The sequence below is a fragment of the Grampus griseus genome (genome assembly GCF_964374135.1).
Source record: "Grampus griseus genome assembly, chromosome: 12".
Lineage (NCBI taxonomy): Eukaryota > Metazoa > Chordata > Mammalia > Artiodactyla > Delphinidae > Grampus > Grampus griseus.
In genome coordinates, this window is record NC_139006.1 from 24,148,204 (window position 1) to 24,170,462 (window position 22,259).

Genomic DNA, 22,259 nt, shown 5'->3' on the forward strand with positions numbered 1-22,259 from the left:
CTGATTAGTATGGCTTTGTGGGGTAAAACTTTCCTAAAGATTTCTCACGTGTCACTTCATTTAAGCCAGAGAACACCCTTGTGAAATAGGCTAAGAAGGATTCTTATCCTCAGTTTATAGTGGAGAAAACTGAGGCTCAGGGTAGTAATATGACTTGCTCAAGGTCACATAATTTGTCCTGGCAGAGCCAAGAATTTTTTTTCTTTGGCCGTACTGCATGGCTTGTGGGATCTTAGTTCCCCTACCAGGGATTGAAGCTGGGCCCTCGGCAGTGAGAGCGCAGAGTCCTAACCACTGGACCAAGATTAGAACTGGGTGGGAAGCCTCTCAGTGTGCTTAATAGGAGGGGAAGAAGGTGGGGTGGGGGGCAGGCACACCGTTTAACTATGCTTTCAAGGCATATACAGGGCACTCTTTTTTCAGTCCAGTGGCTACCTCTGATGGTAAATCTAGGAACACACACAGAGCCATTGTCTGTTGCTTTAGGCAATTCTTGACTCTTCAGCTCGTGGTCCTGAGTGTTCACATACTATCTTACTTTGCTAAGGGTGCGGAAGTAAAGAAAAAATGAATGTGTAAACTTGAATCACTTTCTTCCTCTGGGCTTTAATTTTGTTTTCACTTGAAAGAATAGGGTTGACCTTAATTATTTCCAAGGTAATCCCTGCTCTAACATCAGATGACTGAGTGTTGGCAAGTAATAGGCTTTCCCATATATTTCCTATTTTCTATTTTATGTCATATAAAACATAGTTTTCAATTAGCATTCAATGATATTTTCATGTCTTTTTCTACAACCCCAAAAACAAATACATAACTTCCCTGCATGCTTTGTTCTAAGACTTCAGGCTCTACAAGTTAATCTGAGACCACCCTGGAATTGTTGCCCTTTATTGTTAAAGGTATTAAAGAATTGTGTTCTGATTATAAAATTACACATACTCATTGTGGGAAATTTAGAAAAATACAAAAACACACTTAGTGTTTTTTTTTCCAGAGATAATCACTGTTTAATTTGGATATCTCTCTATATCTATCTATCTATCTTTAAAAATTTGGGGATCATATGGTATATAACTTTGTATGTTTTTTTATTTGACATTTTTGTCACAATCATCTCCTCATAACAAATTCTTCAAAGCTATAATTTTAAAGGCAGTGTAATATTTCATCCTGAGTATGTACCTTAATTTATCCAGTGGTTTTCCTATTGTTGGTCATTGATGTTGTTTCCAACTTTCCTGTATTGTAAATAAGGTAGCATTGAACATACTAAGAAAATCCTTACGTATAAGACTTTCTCTGCATCTCTGATAATTTCTTAAGATAGAATACTAAAAGTAGGATCGTATGGTGGAAGGAGATGATCTTTGGATTTGTGCCAACAAACTGCTTTCCAGAATTACATTTCTATCAGAACTATGTGGGAGAGACTATTTACTTGCCAATACCAAATATTATCACTTAAAATTTTTTGCCTATTTGATAGACTAACCCTCAAGGTCAGATTCCCCTTGAGGTCTTGGTCTCACTAACACTGAGCTTACAGGTCACCCTTTTGACATCTCAGAGCAGTTTAGAGTTTCTAGTCAGCCCCACTGTCTTTAACGGGCCCCGTGTGGGCCTGGCAGGACAGGTTTATTGCTCTTCCTCAGGAGAGAGCCGTCCTTGGCATGTCCGCATTAAGAGTCCCGACTCCATGCAGCCAGTGGGAATAAATGCAACTCAAAGGCATTTGGTCACCATGGTTCCTGTCATTTCCCCAAGAGGAGACTCCAAGGATTTGCTGTCACTCATCCACCCACTCACTCACTCATTCAGCAGACTTTCACTGAGTGCTTGCCATGTGCAAGAAAGGTCCTATGCTAAGTGGAAGCAGAAATGCTCTTCAAGAGCTAGAGGATATTTGGGGGACAACACTTGTCCGGAAGCAGTTACCAAAATAGGGCCTGACAGGCACCGGGAGAGTGCAACAGACGACAGGTGGGGTAAGAGGTCAGAGGAGGAAGAGATTGGTTCTGGAAGGTGTCAGCAGAGAGATGGGACTGGGCTTCCCTTTGGTCACTGGGACAGTGTTTTTGCAGGTAGAGCTTGATGGAGAGGGAGTTCCAAGCAGAAGGAAGTGGTGTAAACAAAAGCAGGAGGTAGGAAAGCACAGGGCATATCCAGGAGGCTGGGTCTGTGTGATTTAGCTAGAGCATACAGGACTTGGAAGAGTGTGGAGGGGCTGCTGGGATTGGAGAAGGAGGATGAGGCTAGATTGCAGAGACCCTTGAGAGCCTGTAATTCCTCTTCCCATTTTCATGCCATGGCAGGGCAGAGGAGCCCTCCAGTCGGCAATATTTATTGACTCTGGTGGTTGAGGTCATCCTCTGGGAACTCTTATAACCCCCTCTCTTGAGGAGACAAATTGTGGAAGGATTTCCCACAAAGCCTTTAAGTGGCTTCTGTAGACTTCCATATGAAATGTCTCAGTAACTTTGCTATGGCATGAGGATACTTGGGAAGTCTTTATTTAACTGAGCCTGCCGGGTCTGGGGTTCACCAGTGAGACTGGTCAAAGCTTGTTTCAGTCCATGTGCTATATGTTGGCATGTAGAGAAGTGACAGTGTCTCCCACTGGGTGGCCCAAATGCCATGGTAAACTCCGGAAGTTCAGTAGGGGATTTTGGAGAGAGAGCCTCTTTCACCCCAAACTTTTTGTTCTCATCTTAGCATCCCAAGTTTGTAGTTAGTCGCTGGCTTCTGCTCCCAAAGAGAGGTCAAAACAAGTTTAAGAAGGAACAGTGACTTTCAGTGCAGTCTAGGGCAGGTTTCTCAAACTTCACTGTGTGTAAGAACTACCCTTACTTCTCTGATTCAGTAGGTGTGGGGTGGGGACTGAGCACTCGTAGCTCTCCTAAGCTCCCGGGTGAAGCCAGTGCTTCTGGCCCGCAGAGCACTCTGTGAGTAGCTTGGTTTAGGGAGCCCATTTCTAGGGCTGAGTTAAGCACTGAAGGAGCGATCACTAGATGGACTGTTGTCTGCCTTTGGTTTGAGAGGTAGATGCAGTCCCTGCTAGCTTCCAACTCCAGACATTAATAGTTGGTATGGGGAAATGAATTTGGCCAGATGTTTTCCTTGTGGTTTAAGTGGTTGTCCCTTTAGAGAAGGCTCATGGGAAAACATCAGATTTGTGCCAAACCCTGGAGGGATTGAAGTGAAAAAAATTTAAGTGATAGAGCCACTGTATTGTTAAGGCAAACCACATTATCAGGAATCTAAATTGCAATGAGAGGAAATCTATTCTTGTTAAATGGTCCAGATAATTTAGAGGCAGATTCTCTGACAGTGATGGGAATAAGAGGGACTGGCTTTGTCCTCAGCACTGCCAAGACCCATGGCTGAGAGGCAGGTTTAAAAGTATTTGAAGCCACATGATGTTAAAAACAGATGGTAAGTCAAGAAGGGCAGCCTGCTTAGCTCCGGACAACCCATGTCTGGACTGGTCTAGAGGCCCAGGGTCTGAGACCTATTTGGGGACACAGGTGGGGCTGAGGGCAACAGAGAGAGCAACAAGGGCCACCAGTGAGGAGCAGACACATGAGAAGAGGAAGCTTAGCCTGGAGAAGATTTGAGGGTGGGTACAACCCTTGTCCTCAGATACTGGAAAGACTAGCTTGTGGAAGAGAGATTTGACTTGTTCTGTTGCACTGTAGAGGGCACAAGTAGGACTAAATGGGGAGATTTAAGCTCAAGGTAAAGGAGGACTTTGCAACCATTAGAGTTGTTCCACTATGGATTCAGCTGCCTCGTTAGGTGGGGCATTCTCTGTCACTAGAGGCACACATCCAGAAGCTGACCTTCACTTGGTGCCGGGGGGGGGGGTGGAGTGTTTCCGAGGGGATTCAAGCTGTGACATCTATGGGCCCATCCAGTTCTGGAAGATTCTGTGATTCTCTAATTTCTCCCTAGGTTTTCCCCTCCTGCCAACCATCTAGGATAGGAAATTTAGGCAGTAAAGTATGATTGTGAATTCCCTAAAGTCAAAGGAGAACGTAGTCTTTTTCTCTTTGTAATGTAATGACATTACATTATTTCCCCAATTACCATGCTGCGAAACCTGTTGGGTTTGGTCAGACCCAGCACATTTTGCACTGTGACAGCAAACCATCTAAATACTTGGAATGGCTTCTTGAGCCCGATCAGAGAATGAGGAAGGCCTGGAAAGAAGTTAGTCAGAAGCAAGGTCAAGCTGGGAACATTTCAGAGGAAGTCTGAAATCCTGAACTGAGAAGGAATGTGGGAGGAAATTACAGAGAAGGACAAGATGCTTCATAGGTCACTCCCTAGATGGGGCATGATTCCCAAGTGGACATGAACATGGGTGAGGTGTGGGCAGAGAGGGCTTTTGGGAAGTCAGAGTGATGAAAGCATTGTTAACAAGCTCCAGTGAGAGGAAGGGTGGTGTGAAAACCTGTCAGAGGAGTGTAGGTGATAAAGCAATGATGTATGTATGTATTAGCCCGCTTGGGCTGCCATGGCAAAACACAACAGACTGAGTGGCTTGCACAACAGAAATTTATTTTATCACAGTTCCAGAGGTTAGAAATCCAAGATCAAGGTGCTGTCAGGGTTGATTCTGGTGAGACCTCTCTTCCTGGCTTGTGGACGGCTGCCTTCTCTCTGTGCACATTCAGTGAGAGAGAGAGAGACGGAGACATAGAGAGAACTGGTGTCTCTTCCTCTTCTTATAAGGACCAGTCATATTAGATTAGGCCTTACCCTTATGACCTAATTTAATCTTAATTTCCTCCCTAAAGACCCAATCTCCAAATATAGTCACATTGAGGGTTAGGACTTCAACATATAAATTTTGGAGGAACACAGTTCAGTCCATAACAGTGTCCATTGTAGCTCTTGTGAACTGTCTTTGAGGGTGAAGTGACTGTCTTCTTGGAGGAAAGAAAGGACACTGATTGAGGGCCTGCTGAGTGTGTCATTACTGATTCATAATCTCCTTTGACTCCTGCACAACCCTGTCATGGGAGAAGATTGAGGCTTGCAGATGTTATGATCACCCAGATTGGAAGAGGGCAAGAGAGCATTCAAACTTTAATTTTTAAGCTCATGCTGCCTTCTCACTGGAGGGAACTTTAGTGTGAAATCTTGCTGAATTCCTGGGACTGCATCTTTAAACCCGGAACTGCCAGGAAAGACTGCTTGGCAGGCTCATTTGGGGGTCCGGAAGGGTCTCTGAATAGGGAAGTGACTTGATCAGAGTTGTGCTTTGGAGAGGTCATGTGGGTGGGGGGAGACTGGAGAGCACCTCGAAGCCTGTTAAGAAGCAATGACAGCCTGTACAAGGGCGATGTAAAAAGTGCTAGCTGCCTATGCCATTGTGAAGGCAGAGTCAGGGTTTTGTAAATGACTGAGTGCAGGTCACGGGGCGAAGCGGGGGAGGTCGGATGAGGCCAAGGTGAGCGACTGGACAACAGTAGTGACCATGATAGAAATGAACTGAACCTGGACTAATACCTGCAAAGCTCCCCTGGCCCCCATTCCATCAGATGGTGAAGGGCTGCCTCAGGAAAGCCTACAACTGCTTAAAGCCCACTGTCCCCCTTTGGGGGGATCTTGGAGAGAAATTCTTGAACTTAAGGTTAATCTAATGCAGTTAATCATTACTAGTAATTATGCTCTTAATAGTATAACATTAGGCTTAATAATTTATCAAGTGAGAGATGATAAATGAAAAAAAAAAGATAATGTGTAATGACAGGCAGGCTACATGCAGAAGGGAATCCTGATTAAAAGTGAATTCTTATCCCCACCAAGCTGTGAGGAGAGGAAGGAGGTGGATGTGTTTAAACAGCCTGCTTTCCTCTCAGTTTCTCCTTCTTGTCCTCCTCCTCCTCCTCCTCCTCCTCCTCCTCCTTCTTCTTCTGCATCACAAAGCATTTTACTGTTTGTGCTATAATGAGGATGAAATGCAGTCTAGATCAATAGAATTTTTACACAATGAGAATTCCACTTATGGTCAGAGCCAATGGTTATTTACTTCTTTATGCAAAGCTTACTGGGTCCTATTCTTTTAACAAAGGCAAGCATGCATATGTTGTACAACACACTTTAAAATACAGATAACAAAAGATTAAACTCTTAAGCAGCAATAATCAAAGTACACAGTTTCCCTTCTTAATGAATGACGTCCACCCAGTTACTAAAGTCCTGAATCTAGGGGTTACCGTTGATTACCCTTTCCCGCATTTCCCACGTCTGATACATCAACAGGGCTCATCAACTTTGTTTCTAAAATGTACCCCAATCTCTATGCTTGTCTTTGTCTCAACTGCCACCACCTGAGACCAAGCCGCTATCCCCTGTTACCTACAGGCAGCAACTGCCTCCCACATGTTTTTTTGTTTTCTCTCTTGCCCCCAACAATACACTCTCCACATACTTGAGAGCAATACTTAAAAACAAGTTAGATCCTTTCCCTCCCCTGCTTGAAACCCTCCAGCGGCTTCCCATCAGACAGAGTAAAATCCACTCTCCTATCCTGGCTTGCTAGGACCTACGTGATGTATCGCCTCCCAACTTTCCAGCCTCATCTCACACCACCCATCACACTCCAGCCACCCTGGCCTTCTTTCTGCTTCCCAACCATGATGACCTTCTCACTTGGGAGGGTGTGGGGGGGTGGCCTTTTCTTTGCTGGAAAGCTTTCCCTCTGATCTTAGCATGGTTGACTTCTTTTATCATCTTGATCTCAGTTTAGGGGTCACCCCACAGAGGGACCTTTCCCAGACTAAAGCAGTCACTCTATCTATCACACCTTCTCTATTCTCTTCACAGCACTTAACCACTCTCTGATCTTTTTTGTTGTTGGTGGTGGTGCTTTTCATACAGGAATCCCCAGTGTCTAGAATGGCACTTAACACACTGAGTAGGTGCTAAGTTAATATTTGTTGAGTGAATGAATGAAGGCACTTACACCACTGTCTCCTTATCATTCTGGAGACCTCCTGGCCCAGCCTTCAGAGATCTCCCTCTCCTCTGACTTAGCATATGGCACTAAGCACCCACTGTTTTATATCAAGGAACAGTTAGGACAGTTTCTTGGAGTAATCTGCCTTTTGGGAAATATGTGTTTTGTTCCAAATTTGAACCATATTGGGGATATTAGACAAATAACTACCAGCCTCCCCCAATTGCTCAGCAAGACTGGGGATAATTATACTAGTTTGATGATCATCAAATGTTGCTATGCCTTCTCCTCCTGGGTACAGAAGAGCTCTAGAACTTTTTGGAGTTCTCTTGGACCTCAGAGGCGGTTGAGTTGATGGTACGGTACCATGATTGGTAAGTTCAAAATCCCTCTCTTGTTTCACCTGATACTTTCTCCTTCATCTCCTATTCAAAAATCCCATTCTCCTTTCCTCTCCCAGGCGTCAACTCTTGGGTATTTAGTATATGTCCTTCCAATTTGTCTTCTAACCTATGTTTCTAGACATATGTATATCTTTGAAAAATGCAGTGTTTTGTGCATGTATCCATAGGACCTTTGTAAAAAAATAAAAATACTATATCGAGGGAATTCCATGGCGTTCCAGTGGTTAGGACTCCATGCTTCCACTGCCCGGGGCCTGCGTTTGATCCCTGGTTGGGGAACTAAGATCCCACAAGCCACGTGGTGCGGCCAAAATAACTACTATATCGACTTAGAGAGTTATTATTAGCATCTCTTGTTACTTGGGAGCTCATGGGATTACAGAATTTAACAGCTAAGAGTCACTTGGAAATTATTGGCTCTACCCCCTGCCTTCTTTGACAAGTGTCAAGTAACTGACGTCCAGAAGCTTCCTTTTAAATGATTTCTTTCAAAAAAACTGTCCACATTTCCTGAGATCCTGTATTGGTCAAGGTACCAAGTCAGGAGTGCTGGGGGACACAGAGATGAATGGCACAGGTCCTGCTCCTGAGCCCTCCGCCGCTGGGGAGACTTCCAGAGGAGGCCGGTCGGGCTGTGGAGCTTCCCATGCCTTCTTGACTCTTGCGCATTGGGCTCACAGAGGACTCACAGAGTTCTGATTTGGGGATACATCCCACGACTCCTTCCGCAGTCCTCTCCTTTTTATCTTTGCTATTACCCAAGTCCTCACATCTGCCTTCTGAACCAGTGGTCCCGGCAGACTCCAGCATAGTCAAGTTTCTGGCTGGCCTCTGCTCTTTCTTGTCCTTCTCTTGGATGTCATGTCTCTTCTATCTTTGGTCCACCCCTGAGAGTCCTGGTGAAGCATGGAGTCCTCACCCGACCTTCTCTTTGTGTTTCCAGATTGGAGCCTCTCTGTTCGCCAGTAACATCGGAAGCGGCCACTTTGTGGGACTGGCGGGAACGGGAGCAGCTGCAGGCATCGCCACTGGGGGCTTTGAATGGAACGTGAGTAACATCAGAGACACTGTGTCCTGGAGCTGGAATGATCTCTAGCTGTCAGCCAGCTCAGTCTATACTCAGAGATGTTCTAGATGTTAGAGAACCTCCCAGGGCCACCTTGGAGTACAGATGGATGAGGGGCACAGCTTCAGGAACCCCAGGGTCCTGCTCCCCTTCCACCATGAGAAATCACTGATTTGATGGCGATAGTGTTTCTTTCTTCTTTTAAAAAGCCAACCCCTCCTGTACCCTTTCAGCCATATCAGAGGTTTGGAAATACCACCAGATTTCCATTATTATTATTATTATTTATTTTTAAAGCTCTCTAAATGGTATTTTACTCCTGTAAACCAGGGAAGAGGCAAAAGGAGCTGTGATGTCAGTGGGTAGCCCCCCGGGTTCCTCTACACTGTTGCCCAGCTGTTGTTCCTGTGGACCAATCAGGCATCAAAGTCCTTCTCCAAGCACTGATGGCCACTTAGGGAGTTGTGCCCAGAGCCCAAAGAGAAAATGCTGGGTGGATGGTCTGCAGCAGCTGCAAGCCCTGCAGGCAGCAGGATGGGCTAAGGTTCCTCCTGGTTTGACTCCACCTCTTTTTTGGTTTCAGGCCCTTTTTTTGGTGGTTCTGCTGGGCTGGGTGTTTGTCCCCATTTACATTAAGGCAGGGGTAAGTATTTGCTCTGTTATTATGTAATATATATTTCCTGCTGGCAAATATCTGTGTGAACTTGGTCCTCCTGGAGGGCAGAGGAGACTTTCTGGGATAAGAGCCTATGACTTGTCTCTCTTTCCTGGGTTATAAAGTTCCTGACTGCTCTCAGGGGCATTCAACAGATCTACTTGGCCACGACTTGTCCCTCTGGGAAGCCCTCCTAAGCAACCTCACTCTATTCAGCATTGAAAGCATCACATCCCCTCGGTCTGGGTGAATACTTGCAAGGCACTGTCGTGCATTTGCACATGATACGTAACTGTCTGCCTCGGCCCCTGGAACAGAAGCAACATGAGAAAAAGAACCATATTTTCCCTTTATTTAAAAACATCAGCAGCCTTTGTTTGCTGAGCATGCATCTGGTACTCAACTACCAAATGCATGCTCGGTCTCTTGACTAAACCTCTGACATTTTACATAAGAGAGCTTTAGCAACATCTGTCCATTGAGATATAATGAGCACCTACCATGTGTACGTCTATACATTAGGAGCTGAAATCAATAAGAAAGAGGCACAGGCAGACTCTGCATCTTCTGGAGGCTCATGGACTGCTGGTGATACATGTCTGATTCCAGGAGACAGCAGGCTCAGGGTTGAGAACATGAGACAGAGTGTGGTTGGAATTTGCAGAAAGGAACTGGGAGAGCAGTTGAGCTGGCCTGCAGCCACAGTCCTTGGCAAGGCTTATGTGCAGAGCAGGGTGAAGCACACACCCAGCGTGGACACCTTTTTTGGTGCACTGGAAAGGTACCACCGTGGTTATGATGTCTTGTTCACAGAAGGTGCTTTGTATAGGACTATCTATCTATTTATCTATCCCCTCCTCCTTCAGGGCAAGGATCTGCCTTCTTGGTTATGTGCAGGCATGTGTTCATTAAAAAAATTGTTTATTGGGCCCTTCTATGTCCTGGGATGCTACCCAGCTGCCTCTGCAGTGGTAGGGCATGTGAGATTGAGATGAGCAAATGGATGGAGGATGGGGACATCTGGCCACCTCGAAGACTTCTCTGACCAATGACGGTTAACCCTTGATCATACCTCTGACACCGGGGTGGATGCCTCTGCTCTGCTTGCTCTGGGCCTTCTGATCACTCAGACTGGCAGTGACCGCCCTTCCATCCCATGCAGGTGGTGACGATGCCAGAGTACCTGCGGAAGCGATTTGGAGGCAAGCGGATCCAGGTCTACCTCTCTGTTCTGTCCCTGTTGCTGTACATTTTCACTAAGATCTCGGTGAGTCCTCCGCCCTAGGGGCTGAGCACTGGCTGTCTCAGAACCTGCCTACCCTCGCTCCTTACCACATGCTGGCCCACCAAAGGGCAGTGCTATATGTTTCCATTAACTCGGTCCCTTAGGCCTTTTTGCTTCTTAGGGTAAAGTCCTATTTCACACATCAAGGAGTGAACACATGGAACTCCTTATCCTCTACTGTGGGGAAGGTTGAAGACATAAACGGTTCAAGAAGGTTCCGTGAAAGCTGTTCTTCTGTTCTAACAGAAGATTAATAGGGAGTTAGGGATGCCTGAGGGCTGGCCCCGACCTTAGAGGTAGTTGTAAGCCTTTATGCCCTGTCAGGGTCAGAATCTGGCTCCAAGTGACATTTCTGATGCGCTTAAACATGGGCAGTCAGTGGCAACTCTGGAAGGGAACTCAGAGATTCCCCCTCTTCCTTCGTGAACAGGGAAACAGAAACTCTGGGCATGGAGATTCTTGCTCAGGAGTAGAACCCAGACTGCTGGCTCCAGCTCACTGTCCTTTTCACTGCACAAGCCTTCTTATATTCATTCAGAATCAGCTCCCTGGGCCTTTAGTTGCTAACCCTCCAGGGGATTTTTGCTCTCTCTGAACCCAACCACTGGGGTGGACCCCCTTCCATTTAGCCTGCCTCCCTGCCAACCTGGAGCTGCAGGCCCCAATATGCAGAGCTGAGATTTCTCAGGGATTGGCTGGCCATTGCGGTGTGTTTGAAAGCTGTGCAGAGCTCTTGGCTGACCCACTGGAGCAAGACTTGAATTCCTTCTTTACTTCTCTTCCTTTCTTGAAAATGTTCAAGTCAACTCCTTTTGATGGTAAAACAAAACAAAGTGAAAGACCCAGGAAATCATTGAAGTTCTGAGATATATTCCCCCTGACAGTCCAAAAGATGGCAGGAAGAAAAAAGTTCGCTTATAGGTCTTGCCTGGAATTTTTTTTTTAACCCCTAAGGAGATTGTCAGTCTGATAAAGGTTAAAGCAACAGTGGAAAAAAAAATTTTAAAGAAGGAAAATGTGAATAAAGAATAACAGAAAGAAAATAGGATCTTGATAAGAAAACTATCTAGGAGAATAATTGGAGGAAGCATGGGGTTGTGGAGGAGCTGGGCTTCTGCTCTACTGCTCGCCAGCGGTGACCTGGGGCCAGTAGCATATTGCTTTACTTCTCTGGAGCTTAGCTTCTTTGTGAGTAGGATGGGGATAAAAATTCTGCCTTGCTTACCTCCCTGGGTGGTAGTGAGGATCAAATGGATTTTCTTGAAAACATGAAACGTTTTTGGGATGTAAGATATGATGATGATGAACATGAGAACCATCGACGCTCCCTGTAAGAAGCTCCCTGGATTGCTTCAGCACCCTAACCTAGCTAGAGAAGAAGGCTATATATTCTGGATACTAGGCCCTTATCAGATATATGATTTGCAAATATTTTCTCCCATTCTTTAGGTTGTCTTTTCACTTTCTTGGTAGTGTCCTTTGATGAATAAAAGTTTTAAATCTTGATAAAGTCTAGTTTATCTGTTTTTTCCTTTTGTTGTTCATGCTTTTGGTGTCATTTCTAAGAATCCATTGCCAAATCCAAGGGCAGAGAGAGAAATGGCATTTTCTGTGCTCACATAGGAAGTGGTTCCAGCTTTCCCCCTTAGCCAGCAGTTACAAAGTACTCACTGCTCTATCAGAGGGGTTATCTCATTGACTATCGTCAATTTTCCTCTTTTTTCTTGTCCTTCCTCATCTAGCACTAAAGGTGAGATTGGACCAATCTCAGCACTCGTAAAAGATCTGCCCTGGCTGAAATCTGAGTCAGTTGGATCTGAACTGAGCCTTCTCCTCTAGTTAGGTAGGGTAATGAAAAAATAGCAGCTCGTGCTTTTATTGCCCTGATTACTTAAAAGTGAGAAAACAACAATATTAGATAACATTTTCAATTTTTTTAATTTTGGAAAATTTCAAACATACACAAGCAGAGATAGAATAGTATAATGAGTACTAATGGACCTAATTCTCATCACTTGGCTTTCACAATGAACAATATTTTGCCATTCTTGGTTCATCTCTCCCTTCCACCTTTTTTCTCCAACAGTATTTTAAGTCAAATCCCAGACATCATGTCATTTCACTGTAAATTCTTCGGAATGCACCTTTAACTTTTAAAGAACTTAACAATTGTGCTATTATCATGCTTAACAAAATGTATAGTAATTTCTTAATTTAAGTAGTTTAATACCTGGTCCATATCCAGATTTTCCTGATTATCTGAAAAATGTCTTCTTACAGTTGATTTGTTTGAATCAGGATTCAAATGAAATCTACACATGCATTTGACTATTGCTTCTTTAGAGGAAACGTATATATATCTCTTCAGCCTACCACAATAATTTTTCACTTTTATGTTATTACTTTCTACATGCATACACTTTTTTTTTTTGACTGGGTTGTCTTTTTTGATGTTGAGTTGAAAGTGTTCTTTATACATTCTGAATACTAGACCCTTATCTGATACATGATTTGCAAATATTCTCCCATTCTGTAGGTTGTCTTTTCACTTTCTTTTGTGTCCTTTGATGCACAAAAGTTTTAAATCTTGATGAAGTCTGATTTATCTGTTTTTTCTTTCGTTGCTCATGCTTTTGGTGTCATTCCTAAGAATCCATTGCCAAATCAAGATCATGAAGATTGAATTCTAGGTTTGTTCCTAAGAGTTTTATAGTCTTAGCTCTTACATTCAGATATTTGATCCATTTTGAGTGATTTTTGTATATGATGTGAAGTAAAGTCCAGTTCTCCCAGAACCATTTGTTGAAGAGACTTTCATGTCCCCACTGAATGGTCTCAGTGGGAACATGTGCTCCGGGATTGGGCTTTGTCTTGGAGTTGGGACTGACACCCAGCCTTACTGCTCCCTCCCTGCCCAGCTTCCTGACAAAAAGTGCTACTGCCCTTGACTGGTGCTTGTGTGCTTTCCCTGCCTATGTGGTGATTCCACCTCCTTCACTTTCTCCTCCTTTCCTTCAGAGTAGTTTTTAATTACAAGATGAAAACCCTGGGCATTTCAGTCTTATTTCCTTGGAGACTGGTGTGCATAGCCTGGACTGGGAGTTGCTGGGAGGGGTAGAGAAATCGGGCTTCCTGAGGCAGGGAAGGTCAGGTGCAAGAGGAGAAAAGGAATGTAAGTGAGAGGGTGGGGAGGTGACCCTGGCACTAGTGGAGGTTGGTGAGGGAACTGCTCCTTGCTCCTTGGTTCAGCTTGTGAGATAGCACCTGTCTACTAAGCATGTAGAGGAGGGCAATGGGATTCCCTTTCTTGGAAGCAAGCCTTCTCCAAGTCCACAGTTCAGGTCGGTGAAAGTCTGTTGGCTGAGCTTTGCCCTTGGAACTGATGTAGCAGTAGTCATAAAAATAATCTTACTGCTCAACATCTTTGCCTGCCTTCCCAATTACCTCACCTATTGTTCAGGTTACTGATTAAACCTCCCTGGACTTGGGAGCCCCCAGGTACCTGAGGGGCAGCCTCCCTCAGCTCAGACCCTGATGGAGTCCATCCCCCAGCAGATGGCTTTTTCTGAATTTTACTTTTGAACAGTACTTAGTATGGTCTGCCCCCTTTCTGTGTGATTTCTGCGGTTCCTTACTGGAGGCCTTGCCCAATGTCCTACCAGCTCCACCTGCTGCCCAGAGCCAGCAAACCCTTGAATAATGCACACGAAGGATGATAGCTGCCTTTTATTTGGTGCCAGTAGCTTTACTTAGTCTCCAGTAGGGGCTTAACTTATTCCATCTCCAGTCCTCATAAGAGTTCTGTGCAGGTGAAGATTTTTATTTAATTTTCCACTTGATGGAGGAGAAAACTGAGTCTCAGAGAATTTAAGTAATTTGTCCCAAATCACATAGCTAGTGTATTGCAAAGCCAGGACTGGAGTCTGGGTCTCTCTAGTCCCAGTGTCTGTGTTCTCACAATTCTGCTCTGTGCTTGGATGGGATGAAGGCATAGGATAACAGGATAGATCATCTAGTTCTATGATCTATGCTCCCCTTTTACAGAGAAGAGAAGGGGCTTTGTGGGGTCAAACAGTAGCAGAACTAGATTGAGAAGCAGAGTCCTTGATACTGAATCAAAACCTTTTGACATTATGTCCCCTGGCCTTCTAAGTCCAGTACAAACAAGTCAAAATTCAAGACCTTGGGGAAAATTTAAATAGCCAGTTAAGTGACCTTCCAATTTAAATGAGTTTCTGAGAGTAGGATTTGAGAGGACTGTAAAGGGAGAACATCAGCTGCACACTGGGTGTATAAGGGATCTGAAGGTGGGACATCTAGGCAGTGGGGAAGGACAGGGAAGGGTCAGACAGGCAAGACTTTGTAAATTTGGCTGACTTCAGGTTCACCATGGGTCACAGAGCATGAAATCTTTAAAAGGATTACACTGATATTGACTGTACTTGCTAGGAGCTCACATTAAGATACACGAGTTCAGGGCTTATGAACAAAAGGAAAGAATTGTTAGTTAACAAAGTAAGGTAATCAAGTATTTACATTGCACACAAACAGAGATTAATCACTATTGTTGTGTGTGTGTGTAGGCATGGGTAAGAAGAGAGGAGTGGCCTTGTGATATCCATGTCCAAACAGGGAACAATCAGGGACCTACCAGGAAGGCTTTGGGAGGATGCAGGGATCCAGTGGGCATGTAATTGATAGGAGAGAAAAAGTGAAATGCATTTCAGGTGGAGAGTCCCAGATGTGGCCCAGGCCATTGAACAGGGGTGGTGTGGAGTCTTGACTATGGCTGCCGTCTTGTGGCTATGTCCTTTTGGTTTCTGAGACTCAGACTTGATTATTCCACCCAGACTTGATTATTCCTCCATGTAATCCTGAATTTTATAGGCTCCTTCCCGCCCACCCACTCCACCCCAGCACCCTGCCTTACCAAGTTCCGAGAAGCATTCTGTTCTGTAAAATTTCCTGGCATTATCTGTCTTATTCAAATGTGCACAATCACTTGAGATAAAGCCTCAGATTTTATGAATTACATGTGATGACCAAATGTCCCTATTTATATTTCCTGGGGCTATTATCACAGATCACAACTGTAATAAACTTTTATAGCAACTATGCTATCTGTTTTGGATCCTTGGGTGAAAATAAGAGCTTCGGAGCTTGCTTAAGTTTTGAATGCTTATCACCTGGTTCATTCACTCACAAATGGAAAGAGAAATTTGAGTAATGGGGCTCTCCATCTCAAACCTCATTGCCAGGCAAGATCTACCGGGTGCTCAGATACAACTAGGACTAGAATGGGCAGCAAATGAACACATGTAAAATCCCAGGATTTCAAACATTAGAGCTGAGACTAAACAAACTACCCAAGGCTTATGGTCAGAGACTGTTACTCTAAGAGGTTTTCCAACTGGATCTGTATTTATTGTCCCCTGTGAGTTCCATGGAGCTTGTTCAGCCAGACTTTCAAAGTGGTGGGCTAAATCCAACTTCCTGTTTCTGTAAATAAAGTTTTATTGGAACACAGTCATGCCCATTAATTGATGTATCATCTACGGCTGCTTTCAAGCTTCAACGGCAGGCAGTCTTGAGCAGGTTGGAAAGCAACTGTATGGCCTGCAAAGCCTAAAACATGTATGAAGTGAACCTTTACAGAAAAAGTTTGCTGACCCCTGGCCTAGAGGACCATAATTGTTTAGTTCACTTCAAGTTAGTTTTGCTTAGCAGCACTGGGGAAATTTGCTTGTTCCCTTATTCCCTCCCTCCCTCCCTTTTCCCCTACCTCCCGTCTTTCCTTCCTTCTTTCCTTTTTTTCTTCTTTATTAAGAGCTAAGAGAAGTTTAGAGAAGGAGCAATCTGAGATGAGCTGTGAAATAAATGATCTCATAGGATTAGAGGAGAGTTCTTTTATATCAAAGTTGGTGGTATATTCCCTATCCAGTCCCTGATTTTTATAAATAAAAAAGTAATGAAATGCTTCAAACATACAGTAAAGTACTATACTAATACCACCACCAGGATTCTGTAGATCTAAACAGCTTATCATTTTTTAAAAAAAGAAATAAAACATAACAGATAAGGCTTATCTATACCCTTTTGACCCTATTTCCTTCCCTCTTAAAAGGTAAACACTATCTTGAACTTGGTATGTATTCTTCTGGTCTATTTTTTAATATTTTTACTACATGATGTGTGTATAGCCATATATCCATCCAGCCAAGTAGAAGGTTCTTTATGGAGCTAAATGAGGCAGGGAGAAAAAGAACTGCATCAAGAACTGGTGAATTTGGGGGTGAAGAGGGAGCAATTCTCCCTAAATTTACATGAGATAATCTAGATAAAACCACCTATCAACAAGCCCGCCACACAAGAGGTTCGTGGTGATGCTCTGGTTGTGTCTGAGTCAAGATGGATCCCATCTGTGCAGAGGAGATAAAATTATGATGTAGCTAACATCTCTCTCCACTCCAGGGTGAGGCGGGGTTTCCCTCTCATGGACTCCAGCACTCAAACTTGCTTTTGGGAATAGATCAGATAAACCTTTTACACTGAGGTGTAAATGAAGGATAGTAGCCTAGAGCAGCAGTCTACCAAGTGGGTTGGGAGGAACCTCAAGGTGTTAATAGTTGTTCCTTGGCAAACAGAGTTCCATAGTTATATAAGTTTGTGAAGGGTCATTTACTATGTTTTCCTCCTGGGGATTCACAGTATATTAGAGGCTCAGAGAAGTTGTGTGGTAAAGAAACTGCTTTAACTTTATTTAATCCAGTATTTCACAGACCTCTTTGACTATGGAATTCTTTTTTTTTATCATGTAATATCTATTATCATTTTGAATAAATCTTGTTGGGAAATTTAGGAATAGAGCATGACTCTCAGGTATTCATATCATTTTTTAAATAATTAATTAATTAATTAATTTATTTATTCCTGGCTGTGTTGGGTCTTTGTTGCTGCGCACAGGCTTTCTCTAGTTGCGGTTTGTGGGGGCCACTCTTCGTTGTGGTGCATGGGCTTCTCATAGCAGTGGCTTCTCTTGTTGCGGAGCGCGGGCTCTAGGCGTGTGGGCTTCAGTATTTGTGGCACATGGGCTCTAGAGCGCAGGCTCAGTAGTTGTAGTGCATGGGCTTAGTTGCTCTGCAGCATGTGGGATCTTCCTGGACCAGGGCTCAAACTTGTGTCCCATGCATTGGCAGGCAGATTCTTAACCACTGTGCCACCAGGAAAGTCCTCCTTTTGTTTTTATTTTTATTTTATTGAGGTAAGTACACTTAGCTTGCCCTCTAGCCACTTGACAGGTTTTGAGTGTATAATACATATTGTTGACTAGGTACGATGTTGCATGGCAGATCTTTAGAGCTTATTCATCTTACTTAACTGAAACATTATACCTGTTGATTAATAACTCCCCCTTCCTCCAGCCCCTGGTAACAGCCATTCCAGTCTCAGATTTTATGAGTTTGACTATTTTAGAAACCTTGTATACATGGAATTGTACACTACTTGTCTTTCATATTCTCAACTGGGGATAAAAATATGAACCTCTAATTGTGGGAGTTCAGCCAAAGGGCAAAGGGGTGTGGGCCAACGTGGAGCCTCGGAAATCACAGGCATCGGCACTACTTGGGAGTCGGCTTCTGCTAACCCCTCCAAGTTCTCCTCCCTCGTCCCTGCCACTGACGTGCCTCAGCCAGGCCCCGTGCACCCTGCAGCCAGTGGCCCCTCTCTCCCCAGCCCCACCTCTTCTCTCCTTCCAGGCAGACATCTTCTCTGGGGCCATATTCATCAACCTGGCCTTGGGCCTGAATCTGTACCTGGCCATCTTTATCTTACTGGTAATCACTGCCCTTTACACAATCACAGGTGAGTCCCCTCGAATGACTCAGCCCAAGCCCAGCTTGGGGTTAGGCACTTGTGAAGACGTGGCTTCTCCTCTCAAGGAAGAGATCCACCCAGGAAACAGTTCGAGGAAACAGTTGTAGGTGGCCCCAGAAAAATCCAGTGCTGGTGGGAACAGTCAGGACAGCTTCTTACAGGAGGTGGGACAGGGTTTGGCTTTGCAGGTTGTGGAGAGAACTTGGCTGAGTCGGGAGAAGCAGGGAGGGAGTGCCAGGCTCGGGGAGAGGTGTGAGCAAGGGAATGGAGTCAGGAATGGGAGTGGCAGTGCCGGGGCAGGGTGAGCAAGCAGATGAGTTCAGCTGGAGGAGGGGCATCAATGGGAGGTAGCTGAGAGTGGGGGGTGTAGACGATGCCAAGACCTGATAGTTCAAGTGGGGTCACAGTGCGGGGGCCTTGGAAGCCAGACAGAGGCCTTGGATTTGATGTGACAGGGACTGGGAGGCACTGTAGGGAGGAAGGGAGGGAGTGACACACAGAGACCTTAGAGGAAGGCTCCAGAGGTGACCGGAGAAGCCGGCGGCACTAGTGACCATGGGGCACCTTTGCAGAGGTTGCTCTGCCCAGTTAGGGGAGCCAGGGCCAGCGATGGAGCTTGCTGCCCAGCTGGAGCCCCATGGCGCTGGGGATAAGAAGTTACTCAGATGACCTGAGAGAAGAGAAAGTGGACTGATTTGGTTATGTCCCCAGACATCTTGTAGAGATGTCAGCTCTTTGCTCTTCCCTGCCTTTGTTTGCGCAGATGCTTCTTACCATAGCCATTTCCTGGCTTAAAGCAGTCACATCAAGCTCTCCGTCCTCAAATAGGGAGAAACATTCTCTCCCCAAGGCCTTTCCAGCATTTCTGTGAAAAGTGGAGATACTGGAACATGCTGGGTGGCAGACCTCTGTAACAGGACAAGGGAGGGAAGGAAAGGAAGGCAGACTGAGGGGTGCAGAAGGTGTGCAGAGGGAGAGGAGTGCGGGTGGGGGTGAGGGTGGGGAAAAGAGGTGGGCTGACAGGTTGCCCTCCTACCTGAGGTTAGATGCCTTGTCTCCTTTGCTTGCTCAGGGGGCCTGGCGGCTGTGATTTACACGGACACCTTGCAGACGGTGATCATGCTGGTGGGGTCTTTTATCCTGACTGGGTTTGGTAAGTGGGGCTGGGGCAGGCTGAGGAGGTCGGGGGGCAGAGGTAGAGGCCCAGGGAGAAAAAACGAGTCCAGCCTCCCTGTCTGCTGCTGTCCTAGACAGTGAGCTGGGTATGCTCTGCTCTCCCCAGGGGAGTAGACTGGCCTAGATTGGCAGTCACTGTGGGTGTGCAAGGGACACCTTCCCTAGCCCTGGAGGTTTCAGGCTGGGCCCGGCCCAGACAATACCTGGATTCCTTGCTGCCCTCTCTAGACAGTCTGGGCCAGTGGGCCCCAGTGTGGGCCGCTGATGTCACGAGAGGTCTTCTCTCCACAGAGAAACTGGACTTAAAAAGGATAAGGCTAAATATCTATTAGGCTAAATATATTTAAATGTTGCATCTTAAATCTCAGATTATGTCATCTACATTTTGATGTTAAATGTCCTTTCTTTTATGAATGACCATTTTCTTATTTATTTCCTGATTTGGTAAAATTTAAAAAATCAGCCACAAAGTAAGTCAGAAAGAGAAAAACAAATACTGTATGCTAACACATATATATGGAATAAAAAAAAAAGGCTCTGATGAACCTAGGGGCAGGACAGGAATAAAGACGCCGATGTAGAGAATGAACTTGAGAAGACTGTGGGGGTGGGGGTAGGGGAAGCTGGTACAAAGTAAGAGAGTGGCATGGACATATATACACTACCAAATGTAAAATAGATAGCTAGTGGGAAGCAGCTGCATAGCACAGGGAGATCAGCTGGGTGCTTTGTGACCACATAGAGGGGTGAGATGAAGAGGGTGGGAGGGAGGCTCAAGAGGGAGGGGATATGGGGATATATGTATACATATAGCTGATTCACTTTGTTATATGCAGAAACTAACAAAACATTGTAAAGCAATTATACTCCAAAAAAGATGTTAAAAAAAAAATCAGCCACTCTGTAATCCCCGTCCTCTCAGTTTTGAAATTTTATTTGTCTATGAAATCCTAAGGACAAGATTGGAAACCCTACAAATAGAGGTACTTGTTATGGGAGGACATAAAATGCCATTTTATTTTTAAGGGGGCCTATGCTCTCTGTGTGTCCTCTGAAGCTTCTTATCCTCTCTCTATGCAATGTTTTCCAAGAGCTTCCATTTGATTTTCCCCGGTGGTCCTCAGGGGTCTGGAGCAGGGGAAAGGAATGCCTTATTCTGCAGCACAGGGTCTGGAATGCCTTATTCCCACAGCCAAGAGGTGGCAGGGCTCCAGACTTCCTCACCCATTCTTTCCCATCCCACCACACTGCTGGGACTGGGGGCCTAATCTGTGTCTGTGTCCAGAATCCCAAAGGCCACTGCTGATAGCAGGGGGTGAGGGGAAAAACAGAGTCTTTGAATCTGGTTCAAAAGCAAGGTCTTTCTTTTAATAATTCAAATACTTTCCCTTTGTAAAGGAGTTTATGGTTGGAGTACTTTCACAGGTTGTTGCTTTGGACCCTCACAGTAGCCCCCTGAGGGGGCTGGGCAGGGTTAATAATCCCATTCTATGGATGAGAAAGCTGAAGCCCAGAATGGGACAATGACTTGCCCAAGACCCCACAGCGAGGGCTCTGGCTGTGGGTTTCTCAGGCATCCACAGGAAGAAACTGCTATGAAGAGTTGAGAGTTTCATGATGTTGACTTATGTTACCACTGTTTTCCAGCTTTTCACGAAGTGGGAGGGTATGATGCCTTCATGACGAAATACATGAATGCCATTCCAACTGTGATTTCTGATGGAAACACCACCATCAAGAAAGAATGCTACACCCCAAGGGCTGACTCCTTCCACATCTTCCGAGATCCTCTCAAGGGAGACCTGCCATGGCCTGGGCTCATCTTTGGGTTGTCCATCCTCGCCCTGTGGTACTGGTGCACAGATCAGGTACCCATGCTGGATGTGTTGGGAGGAGAGGGTCTTCCCCAGGGTGCTACAGAGACTCCTGTCTGCCTGTGGCTTGTGGGGCTGGGAAAGGTAGGGCAGGGCTCACGTGGTCTGAGGGCTGCTGAGCCTCGGTGACATCGGAGTGCCAGGCCAAAGACCCGGGATGGTGGGGGAAGCTGGGGTGGTTAGAGCCTGTTGTGGGGTCTCTTGCCTACACCCCTCCCTCACTGGGCTTTCCCGGGCAGGTCATTGTGCAGCGGTGCCTCTCGGCCAAAAACATGTCACACGTGAAGGCTGGCTGCATCATGTGTGGGTACCTGAAGCTGCTGCCCATGTTCCTCATGGTGATGCCAGGGATGATCAGCCGCATCCTGTACACAGGTGATGCCTTCTGCTGGACTTGCTGGCCTCTCTCTTCCATTTTCCTGGCTCCAAGTCACTTCTAAAGTCCTGTAGGTCCCTGTTTCTTTTTTTCTGCCCTCTTCTTTTCTTGCCATGATTACCAAGCATTATTGTATCCCCCTGCCCCAGACAGTGAGCAACTTGAGGCCACAGAATGTGTGGAGTTGTGTTCCCTGGTTCTTTACATTGGCAATTATTTTTCCCCTTTTGCAAATTCTCTGAAGTCATGACGTGCCTCCAACTATAGCTTCTTCTAGCTAATATTTACTTATTTTTTGCTCTGTCTTCTCCCCAACCCCCAGGCTATAGTAGTATGTATGATGCCCTTAATGTCAAAGGACCGCAGCCAGTCTCTAACTGCTTGCTGCCCTGTTTCCTGGACCATTTCTGTGAAGGGGCCCCGAGCCTTGCACTTTGCTATCCAGGGTGTTAGATTCTTCCTTGGCCTGTTTGTGGCCTCTCCTACACTTCCGTTTGCGTGTGTTTTTCGGTCAGCCATCATAGGTCCAAACTGATTCCTGGAATATAAAATAATGGCAAAAAGAGAGCACCACAGAG

General features: G+C 45.4%; 1 protein-coding gene across 2 annotated transcripts in view; it reads left to right on the forward strand.

Annotated features, from left to right (window-relative positions):
* SLC5A1 (solute carrier family 5 member 1) overlaps positions 1-22,259 on the forward strand; it is a gene marked incomplete at both ends in the record, with an annotated part of 51,696 nt that overhangs the window by 12,969 nt on the left and 16,468 nt on the right. The window contains 7 exons of one of the 2 annotated variants that reach the window (XM_082668234.1): positions 8,318-8,422; positions 9,024-9,083; positions 10,258-10,362; positions 18,138-18,243; positions 19,328-19,408; positions 21,079-21,299; positions 21,545-21,680. In XM_082668234.1, coding sequence (XP_082524360.1) covers positions 8,318-8,422; positions 9,024-9,083; positions 10,258-10,362; positions 18,138-18,243; positions 19,328-19,408; positions 21,079-21,299; positions 21,545-21,680 — 814 coding nt within the window. Of the gene's footprint in view, positions 1-8,317; positions 8,423-9,023; positions 9,084-10,257; positions 10,363-18,137; positions 18,244-19,327; positions 19,409-21,078; positions 21,300-21,544; positions 21,681-22,259 lie in introns of those variants that run through there. The other variant, XM_082668235.1, reaches the window with a different exon arrangement.